The sequence below is a fragment of the Mesoplodon bidens genome (genome assembly GCF_964165515.1).
Source record: "Mesoplodon bidens genome assembly, chromosome: X".
Taxonomy (NCBI): domain Eukaryota; kingdom Metazoa; phylum Chordata; class Mammalia; order Artiodactyla; family Ziphiidae; genus Mesoplodon; species Mesoplodon bidens.
The window spans coordinates 68,867,434-68,878,953 of NC_138163.1; the positions used below are offsets into that span (position 1 = coordinate 68,867,434).

General features: G+C 38.6%; 1 protein-coding gene across 2 annotated transcripts in view; it reads right to left on the reverse strand.

Moving 5' to 3' along the window:
* Nucleotides 1-5,952, reverse strand: part of DACH2 (dachshund family transcription factor 2) — a gene marked incomplete at its 5' end in the record, with an annotated part of 684,702 nt that extends 678,750 nt beyond the window's left edge. The window contains one exon of one of the 2 annotated variants that reach the window (XM_081223202.1): nt 5,438-5,952. In XM_081223202.1, the coding sequence (XP_081079328.1) occupies nt 5,438-5,952 (515 nt within the window). The remainder of the gene's footprint in view (nt 1-5,437) is intronic. The other variant, XM_081223203.1, reaches the window with a different exon arrangement.
* Nucleotides 5,953-11,520: the final 5,568 nt, after the last annotated feature.

An 11,520-nucleotide genomic window follows, 5' to 3' on the forward strand; every position in this document is an offset into this window, starting at 1 on the left:
GGAAGAAAAGGAGGAAAAAAATGCTACCAAAGACCTTTTGAATATGCAACAAGAATATCATTAATACCTAATTGTTTTCCTTTTGGGGAAAGGTTTGATGTCCTTTCTCTGAAAACATGATCTTTTCAGTTTTTGTCAATTAAGGCAGTTTTAATGTATATTTGAGATGTATAGAGTGGATCTATCTAAATCAGTTGTTTCTTGAAATGCACCAGATAAAGTGCCACTGGAGATATAGATTGCCAACTGAAATATAATATATTATGATTAGGATTTCTTACAATTACATTTGCCAGCTGGAAGCACTTTTAAAACATCTAGAGATTTCATTAAGACAAAATAAGGTTACTTAAGAAAGCAGCAAACAATTCAGACTTGATATTTTATACAGTTATTTGGGATTTCCTGTATGAAACTATCTAAAACATCAGTGTCTGAAGACCATCACTTCCTAATTATTTATTGGCATTCATGTACTATACACTGAGGTTAATATCATATATAAATATCCAAAGATATTCTCCATGATACCATGCATCATTTCTTTAATATAATATCCCTCACCCAATAATGAGTGTTTGGGACAAATACGAAATCCAGCTAAAGTATTAGATAAATACAAATATTGTTGGTTATACAGAAGTGTGCATTTAAAATGAATGTGCATGTGGAAGTTCTGTGCACTGGCACATGACTAGATTGCTTTAATTATAATCTTGACATCATTCTCTAATAAAAGACAATGCATTGTTGACTATGTGACTACTTTTAACAGACATGACTATCCCCTCATTATCCCATGAATTAAAATGTCTGCATTTACTGCCCAGATTAATTTCTAAAACCTTTTATCATTTCCGAAAATGTAAGTCATACAAAATATTAGCCCAGGAAAGTGATGCAAGTTCTTCAAAAATTTGATTTTGCTTAACTTTACTATGAATGAAAACATCAATTTTCAAAGTAAATTGTTATTCTTTATGGATTATGAACTATATTCATCAAGTGTGAATACAAAGCCAAACTCATTGAATGCTTAAAATAATCATATTTCTAGTACTTGAAAGCAGTAGTTTTAAACTGTTGTAAAAGTCAGTATAAGTCACATAAAGTTATTCTAATGTGGAAGCCCATTTATGTTCTGTTAACACAGTCAAAATAACAATAAACCACAACTGGACCATTTAAATTTTTACTTAAAAAATGAACTTTATTAATTTGAATATATATTGAATCATGTCTCTAAATGCATTAAAATGTTTTCTTAATCATACATTCTTGTTTCTTTAAGCATCCATTTAACTATATGTAAATGACTGAATAACATTTAATCAGCTGGTCCTCAAATGAAATTAAATGTTGATCATGAAATCTGACAATGTAACTCTTATATAGATAGGTAGATAAAGAGAGATAACACTAAAGTGTATTGGCTGATTTTTCACATTTACTGAATACCAATTTTTAATTTAATATTTTACTTCCACATTAAACTTTGAAGAATTTAGTAAGGAAAATCCATTGCATAAGAGTGAGATTTTTAGACATTTGCTTTCTGACCTGCCTGCATTCTCTGATATTAAAACTCCAAGTTCTCTTGGACAAGAAGTAGAAAAAATAATCACGGTGCTTTATCTGCAAAAACAAAGATCTAAAACAAGGTAACAATTTTTCCTATTTGGTTTGGGTCTTTTTATCATTTCTTAATAACCATCAAATAATATTTTTTACAATTAATTTCTGAAGCTAAAGGGTATCAAGGAAAAATACTTATATAGCCCTCTGCAACTGCAGTGATGTAAAGCTTGACTTATTTAATAGAACAATGAATAGTCAAGAGTTTTAGTCTTTCTATTCTCTAGTAGCTGAGGCAGGTATTATTTTCCAACTTCTTTTCTGGGAAGACAACTTTGAGTATTTTGATAATTAGCTAATAAAAGTAGTTAATGTAAGGCACTGACTGAGTTCTTTTTGTGGCTTTCAGTACTGTCAAAGAAACAATCATATATGTATTTTACTCATTCATTTTTCTTCAGTGTGCATTAATAAAAACGTGCCCTGAGCTAAATCAAAGTGTCACTTAGTGGCAATACCTTAAGGTCTTTGAAAATGACCAATTTGAAAATGGTCTATTTTGTGTGTTCTGGAATAGTGTAGGAAGCATTTCAAATTAAAATACCCTAAATCAGGACTTATACTCTTCCCCAGTTATCTGACAGAGAGGGGGAGAAATGTTTGTTATGTAGGAAAAGAAAATTGCCAATGACACCATTACAAATAGGCCTTCCATTCTACAATACACTATGGAAATTTATCCATCAGGACATGAAGATGAATCTCTTTTCTCAAATAAGAATAGTATGTAGGAGTTTCCACTCGGACATTTTCCTTGCACTTTTCCCCCTTTTAGCTTAAAGTGTTAGGAAGTCATGAGTCCTGCAAGACAATCCTCTTTAGCCAAGTCTCCACTGGTACTTCGCTCATCTTCTTTGGGCATCTCTATAAGCTCTTCTGATCCATCTTTCACTCCCTCTCATGGCATCATTCTGCTCATATCCTACATCTCTTTTCTCTTACTGGCTCTGTGGCTCATCTACCATATTTTGTCTCTCTTGGGCCTCATTCTTATTTACAGCCCTCATCTTTCTTTACACTGAATAGAAAAGTCATAGAAATAATGTTTACTTAAACACTAATTTCACAATTTTATAAAATCATTCAGATGTTGGGAATGATTTAAAGTACACAGATCTGTAAGTAATGTTACCTCAAGTCATAAGGCATTCATTACAAGCATTATCATATTTTGTAGTTTTTTAACTATGTGATGATGAGGGCGTTTTGCAACAAAATTTGGTAATGTTAATTAGTTTTTTTCCAGAAATTGTGAGGGTTTGTTTACTACCTAGAAACTGCAATATAGATGTTTCTAGTAGTTTTCCTCATCTTTATTTATAGATTGAATTCATAGAATATATTTCATAAATTTTTACAGTTATATATTGCAACACTTGTAACACAATTATAGAAAATGCATGTAGTAAATAAATACTCATAAAGAAAAAAAATGCCATAGGAAGCACTTGCATCATATCTCATATATATTTATCCTTACATTTTTAGTATTTCTCTATCACCTTTATATGTGCACATACACAAAAGCAATCTAAACTCCAAAAAAAGTTGGCATTGTAAATGCTGTGATAAGGATTAAATAAAACTTAACTGAATAAAAATAATAACCTAAAAACACATCATATAACAGGGTCCAAAAATAGTATAAGAACACTTGCCTCTGGATACAGAGAAATTTGTCATTTTTGCCTTCAGTAAGTAGCTCTAATAAAAATTAAAGTTTCTATTTACAGAGGAAAGCATCAAAATCACATTAAAATATGAATCTTTTTTTTAATGAAAGTCATAGATTTTGCTCAAGGGTGTGTAAATTAATTATTAAAGAACGTAGAATTTCCTATGTGTAATCACTGTTCCTCTTTAAGAGTGGGCATTTGTAAGAGAGAGAGAAGAGGGAAGGGAGAAAGGAGGAGAAGGAGGAGAAAAAGAAGATAAAGAGGGAGGAGGAGGAGGAGGAGAAAAGATAGGTTTTCAGGTCTGCGATTGTTTAAATCTTTTCAAATGACAACAAATAAACTAGATGGCCCTCATCTGAAATCTCTGGTAACCCTCTGAGTTTGTGTATTAGTAGGGTGCTTTGTGGTCAAAATAAAATATCCTTTCTACTCTTAAAACCTATATTTGCTTATTTTATTGAGGGAGCAGTTATCCTTTGTGTTTTAAGGCCATCCATCTTCCTTAAGAAAATGTGATCTAATAAACCAGGTTTTTAAGCCCCAGATATGAATCAGGTAGGAGTTCTCATATGAACAGGTTTCTGTTTAATTGCTAGAACACAGGAGAACATTGCTCAAAGGGAAAAAAAGAAAAACAAAAGGTTGCCTTGTAAGTTCTGTACCATTATCTGATTGTAGCAGTCAGCAACAGTTTGTCTACAAGTTGCCAGTATACTTCAACTATACATAGTAATTTGGCTTTTACAACAGATGTGACAACTGAGTTAGTTTTGGTTCATAAACCCAGAGATCTTATGATCTAAAGTTGCATTATAAGAAAGTCTACCTCTGCAGAAGTTTTCTGCAAAATGATCAACAGCAGTGCTATTTTACAACAAAACACTTTGCTCCCTTTAGCCTGGTGATGGTGGTTTAGTTTGTATGCTAATCACATCTGCCAAATGTGTACTTTCCTAACAGATATTAACAGACTGCAGATGGAATAAATACTAAGAAGACTAATTTACAGGTCTTAAAAAATCAAATAATCTTCAATATAGTTTACTTTTCTTTTTTTTATAAAACTCAGAAACATTGAATAAAATTTGCTTATGGACATATGCAAATGGCTATTTGTTCTATAATGTACTTCTGAGCTGTGATATGAAGGAGGTACACTTACAACCAGAGAAGCTGGCCATCATCATTTATGGAATCCTCTCTTTGGGGGAATGGGATCCTTCCAACTGTTTGCCTGGGGGTAAAAGCTGAAAGCATCCTCTCTGGAAAACCTGCCAACTTTTACTCCGACCCCCAACCCGGTCCCAAACCCAGCGTTCATGCCCCACATTGCCCTCTGCAGATGACCCAAAGGGACGATCCCAGGAAAGTGACATCTGTCATCGTTCTTTAAAAAAAAAAAAAAGGCTCCATCGACTTTCCTGTATCGTGTACGGGGAAGCTTTGCGCAGCAGGCGTGAGCACTTGTCCTCACGCTCTCTCTCTCTCTCTCTCTCTCTCTCTCTCTCTCTCTCACACACACACACACACACACGCACACACACACCCAGACACACACACACCATCGCCATCACCACCACCACACACCAACGCACTCTCACAACAAACACACAGGATGGGGAACGAATCACCCTCTGGGATGGATTCTAGACTTCCGACCCTCTGCATCCCCCAAATGCTGTGTTCTGGATTGCCAGCTTGGAGCCCAGTTTACAGCTCAGCCAGCCCACTCATCCAGAAAGCCCTTGGTGTCCGTGTTCAGGAGAAAAACCTATCCGACCCGTACGGCCACAAAAGAGCAAGAAAGAAAACAAAATAGAGAAATTAACAAATAACCACAAGCAGCCAGAAAGCCATGCAAGATATGGGAGAAAGGCTGGAAACTTTCAGTACAGGACCGCAAACTGAAGTTTGTGCGGGATTTTCTTAGACCCAAGCCCTGCCACTGAGCTCGGACTAGAAGGGACAGGCAATTAATGAGTCCTTCCAGTCCTCTTTCCCCACCGTCTTACACCGTAAAGAGTAGAGCAAGCTAGTTAATACTCACTCTCTACAAAGTTGGATGAGAATGAGACATGCAGAAGAGGGCAAAGCGGGAAGAGCGAGCCAAGAAACGAGTATCTCACCTGGCATTGGTGCAATCGGTGAACAAAGTTTCAAAGTCTTTCCTGGTGATGAGTTTGCAGCGGTTGACCCCGGGCTGGATGGCCCCCAGCCCGCGGAGGATCCGGACCTGCTCGACAGTACACACCACCGGAGATATGTCCAGTCTCTTCAGCTTGGTGTACACTGTATGCAACCCTCCCACCAGGTGCTTGAGAAAGAGATCAAAGACTTGCGGCAGGCAGATCAGTTCCTGGCCGTCCATCAGGAACGAAGCTACCTTCACCCCATGCATGTCGACCATCCTGCACTCGTTGGTGTTGGTGTTGCCGCTGCCTCCGCTAGCACTACCGACCCCGCCACCCCCCGCGCTGCCGCTGTGGTTATTAGCCATGAAACTGTTGATCATATTGGGGGTGAGACGAGGAGGCTCTCCAGGAGTCGAGTACAGGGGTTCGGCCCGAAATAAGCCCCCCGCGACGCCTGTGCCGCTGGAAGTTGCAGAGATCACCGGAGGTGCGGAGACGGCCATGGTCATTCAGTCTCAAATCGTTGGTCTTCAGGCCTTCGCTTTCTTGCCCTGTCTCTTTTTGGTCTCCTCCTACTCTCTCCCTCACTCTCTCGCTCTCTCTCTGGCGCGCTTTCGCTTGCTCCCAACTGTTTGCAATTCTACAGTAGCTAGGCTCACGCTCACCCAACACCCAGCAAACCGTAGGCGGCCCAGACCAGTGGCGGTCCGAAACCCCACCCCCACCACACCCCCTCCCGAGACTGGCAGCGGCCCCCAGCCAATGGGTCCCAATCCCTCGGCTCCCGAGCGCGCCGAATGGCTGCCGCCCACGAGGAGGTGGAGACTCCTGGCCTGCCTCCCGACTACCTGAGGCAGTACAGGGCCAGCGGGTGAATGGGGATGGAGCCCGAGAAGGGGGCGGTGTGGTGCCTCTGCTTCATGCCTAGCAGTCTGACGAGAGAACGTCCAATTATTACGCAGAGCTCTCAAAGTGGCCTAGGATACGAACTCCTCCCCTCCGCGCCCCAAGAGTGTCGAGGTGGGAACACAAAGGGGGATTCCAGACTGTGCCTCGCCCCAATCTGCTGCCACCCCGCACCCGGGTTCAGTCGAGGAAAGAGAGGTGGCAGCTCCAATTCCATTTGCACATTGCTCCCAAACTCTGCGGGAGCTAAGAAATGGCTTCGCCCAGCTTCCAAGAGGATGAGTCCAGTGAGTTCAGAAGTAAACAGTCAGCTTTTCTGCAGCCCATCTAGTGCGCTTGGTGTAAGTTCTCCCACATCCAGTGCACAGAGGAACCAGCGTCCAATATCGCACTCAAATCACAGTCGCGGGTTGCTAACCCGTTCCTATGCACTGACAATCAGCAGGCACAGCGAGCCTGTGAACACTTTGGAAACAGGCAGATACTTGGTTTTTGGGTGGCGGACAGACGCCTCTTTTAACGGAACTTCCGCCGCTATCCTGGAACAGACTCGGCTTTCTGTGTCGCCATCCCTTAGTTTCAGGATTGCCCTGTCCCATCCTCGGCTAAAATTGATAAGAAAATTTCCCTTATGTCTCAAGACAGTCATTACAGAATATGAGAGAAGAGCCAGGGTTTGTGCTCTTTAATATTGCATTTTCTTCCCTCATCTGTGGGCTTGGATGGTTCAGTGATTAGAGCTCCACGTCCTGAAGTGTTGCTCAAGATTTCTCCTTCTCCACTTGTCAAGTGCCCTCAAATGCACTGTAAGAGCTCATAATAAGCAAAATGTCTAGGCAAGGTATATTCCAGGGAAAAGACATGGTCTTTTCCACACACCATATGGTGGTTAGATCACTAGCAAAGTTGTTTGAAGACTCCTTGTCGACCTTTCAATTCTTTGAGATCAAGGTATTTCCTTTCCTGTGCTCCTCTCCTCTAGAGGCTGTTATTCAGAAAGTGAAATCTATGCTTTTGTTTCCTTACAAAACGTTATCAATGATACAGCTAAGACAACGTCTCCAATACTCTTACAGAATGTAAATAATTTTATCAACTTACTGAATTTTACTCAGATCTCCTTGTACTTAGCAGTATCAAAGAGTAGGAATAAGTGGGCGTTTTTTCCCCTCCCTTAGTAAGACATAAATGTCCTAAATTGGATTTTTCAGCCTCTCTCTTCAACATCTTTTCTCCTTTTATCATTTCATCAACTATGTAGTAAGAACTATCCTTTGAGTCACTTTAAAGTTTCAATTTTTAATTGTATGGAGTCAAAATGCTAAGAAGTTATGATGATAGTTGCTTTTAGAATAATGGTGAAAAGTGACTCTAACATAATAGACTGTAATGGGTGCAGCCACAAAAGGCATTGAATTGCTCTTTCTAGTTTGCTACTGTTGTGGAAAGAAAATAAGAAGGAACAAAAAAGGACAATTGATAAAAATTATCAGAAAGATTATCAGATTATTCTGAAAAGTAGAGATTTTCAGAAAAGAATAGGAAAGCACTAATAGAAATGTTGGTATTTACCAGGTTTTTTTAAAGATAAATCCCAAATTGTGTTCAACAAGTGTTTTGACAGAAATGTCTATTAAGCTGTGTGCTGAAATAACTCAACTTTGATAACTGAGTGTGATTGAAATTTCGAGATGAATAAGTTTGACTTTAAAAGGGAAGGTTTTTGGGTGTTTTTTTTTTCTTTTTAGAAATTTCTCTAACTGCATTAAAAATCCTAAGGCCAAGCTGTGCTCCCTGTGTATCGCTACACTCACATTATCAAATCCTTTTTATTTGCAGAGTGGTTTGGAGTTTTCAGGAATGGAATGTTGCACAGATATTTCAATGTTTCAAATTTAAGAAATTCTGATATATAAAAAGGAAAGGTAGAACATTCAGCCTGCAATCACTATTTGTAATATTGAAAAACAAAAGTTGTTTTCAATAACAAAAAGTTACTTTTTGTTACTGAAAACAACTGTTGAAAAGGCTCAAACTAGATATGTCATATATTTAATGTGATCTATCAGATATGTAGTAATATTTTGATTATTACCAGAGATTAAGGTCCAAATTCTAGTAGAAATACTAGAGACTAAAATTGATCATTGAAGGGTTAAAGTCCCTTGGAAGCTTGAAATACACAAAAAACCATTGGCTTCATTATTTGAATTCCCTCCCGCTTGCAGCCTTCTAGAAAATAAACTTGGTAATTTTCATAAAGGATACTTGTAACTTAAAGATTTAGTCATTTAGATCTAATAGACCAGGTGTTTTCTCCTTGGGTTTTCTTGATATTTTGATTACTTTATTTCTATTATGCTATTTCTTCTCTTATTATTATCTAGGCTTTGAGATTGAGACAAATTCCACATGGAGAGTTTGCTTTTATCCCTTTCTGACTTTAATGTCTTCCATAAACCAAACAGATTTCTAAATAAGTCTGGGTTTCTACAAGGCCCAAGGAAGCCTTGCACAACAACACCCTGTAAGTTGGAACTGCATGAAACAATATAAAATCATAAAGGCTGCAGTAAACAGAGTACCCTTGGGAGATGACTCTTTATGGAGAGAGGCACTAAACTAAAACTACGTAAATACTCAAGGTGTGTGCATTCCAGGCACTCCAGCAAATAAGAACAAAATTAATGCAAACAGATATCATATCTCATCAGAACAAGAAGTTCTAGATGCCACTATTCCAGTGGAATGATTTGGGGCCTAAGTGTAGCCTCTCATACACTGAAATGCTATAATCTTCTGTGATTTAATTAGCAATTTACATTTACTCCTAATTCATGCTCAATTTGGAGGGAGAGGGTGCTCATTTGTGACTTTAGGCAAAACATTCTACTTTGTTCCACATTGTCAGTGAAAGCAGGCACCATTTTCATTAAAAATAAATAAATATATTGGCAATCTTATGCAGGATTATGAAATGTCGAGAACCATTTGAAGGGGGTGGTTTTTAGAATGGGCATTCAAGCAAAACCCAAGGTAATGAATGGTATTATTTGAAATCCTCAGATGACTGAGGTTGCACCCTCTAATATGGCCTCTAATCAGAACCTCTCAAGAGTCCTCTAAGGTTCATTTTCAGACAAACAATAAAAGGAAGTTGATTGGGCAAGGCAATAAATGTGAAATGAAAGCATTCATATAATCAAGAGTTTAACAGGCTAAAGCCTATAGGTATACCCCACTCAATGGAATATATGGTTTCCTAGGAAACTGGCTATAAAATGGCCTTCTATAATATAAATTCTTTTTTCTCATTCAGTTCAACAATAAATTAAAGATGAGTTCCAAGGGAGGCAAAGATGGAGAAGGGGGTCCACTGGAGAGAGAAAACAACTGGCCAAAACTGAAGTAGTAACAGTTAAAAATCATATGCTTAAAGAAAAAATGAATATTTGCTAACTGAAATGTAAAAAGAAACTCTGAAAGCACCTCAGAAAGTATAAGAACTTGCCAACTTTCAACATATCATACCCCTAACTGCACTGTTCTACGGGAGAAGGAGATGTGTCAACTTTAAAGTCCATCTCTATCTCCAGATGTATCATTCCCCTTTAAATCTTAGGCTTTTGACTGTTCAAATTCAAGCCATTCTAACTTCAGCTGGACGCCCACTGCTACTTAGTATCCTTTTATTCATTTTGTTGACTCCCTGTTAAATTCCCTGCAGCAGCAACTCCAACCCTTTTCTACTCTGCAAGTCACCCTCCCCCTCCCTCTCATCAGCTATTGCCTCCTACTTCTCTATGATTTTACCACAAAGTTATGCAAAAGGAGCTCCCTCCACCTCCTTTTTCCCCTAAAAAGCTTTGTCCATATTCCCTCTTATCTTCTACTTCTTCCTTCATCCCTCAGAAAATAAAAAGTCTTCTCTACTCCCTTCACTGATATTCATGACCCCTCTTACCTCCAAGTCACTCTCTTCGGCATCTCCAATCTCTTCCTCTCTACTTGATCTTTTTTTCCCCTTTTACTATTATTAAAAATGTTCAAGGCTAGAAATCCTTTAGACAGACAGACAAAAACTTTCCTCAACCCTAACCAGTGGTTCTCAGAGTGTGGTCTGTGGACCACTCTGGCATTTCCTGAGTACTTGAGAGAAATGCAAATTGTTAGGCCTGACCCAAGAATGACTGAATGTGAAACTCTGAGAGTGAGGCTCAGCAACCTGCATTGTAACAAGCCCTGGTGATTCCAATGCCTGCAAAACTTTGAGACCCACTTGCCCTGGAGTTACCAACCTTTCACACACTTTTTGAAAATCTATAATTGTTTCTCTTCTTCCTTAGCAAACTTCCATGCCTTAACCTTTTGCAATTTGATTTCTGCTCACCACTTGGCTGAAACTATTTTCACAGAGGTAATCACTGATCTCCTAATGCCAAATTCAAAGTTGTTTTCTAAATCCTCATCCTTTGAGATTCTGAAGCTTTTTACACTACCGGCATCAGTCTTGAACACCTAACCCTTGGCGTTCATGGCTTTCCAGTAATCTGCTTCTCCTCTTTCTTACTCTCCTTTTCCTTTTCACGTCCTTGCTCTTGACCCTGAAATGCTAAAATTCCTTAATGTCTATAGTCTTACTTGTGGTGATTTCATCAACTTTCTACAGCTTCAACAACTACCACTTTACAGATTACCCCAAACCTTATTTCCAGCTTTCTTAAAACTCTCCTGGCGAATTGGGCATTTCCACTTGGATGTCCCATGGTCAGCTCAAACTCAGCATGCCCCAAACTGATTAATTATCTTACTCCCTTCAAATCTGTTCTTTGATTTTCACTTCTGATATTTCTTGATGCTTTCTCCATACAGCTAGTCACCTGTTACAGAAACTTGGAAGAAACCTTTGATTTCTCTGTATCCATTATACCCTCATCCAATTAGTCACTAAGTTTCGTGACTTCCCTTTCAGCAATACCTTTTTCCATTCTCAATGTTGCCACCTTAGTTTTGTCCATTATTGGTTGTTTGTACCATTACAACAATTACCTCAGTCTCTCTACTTTCAGGTGCTTCCTACTGCAATCTAGCGAGTATACCAGGTTATTTTTTCTAAAGTTTCACTCTGCTATTTAAACATCTTCATTATTAGCTCTCTGGCCACCAGATAA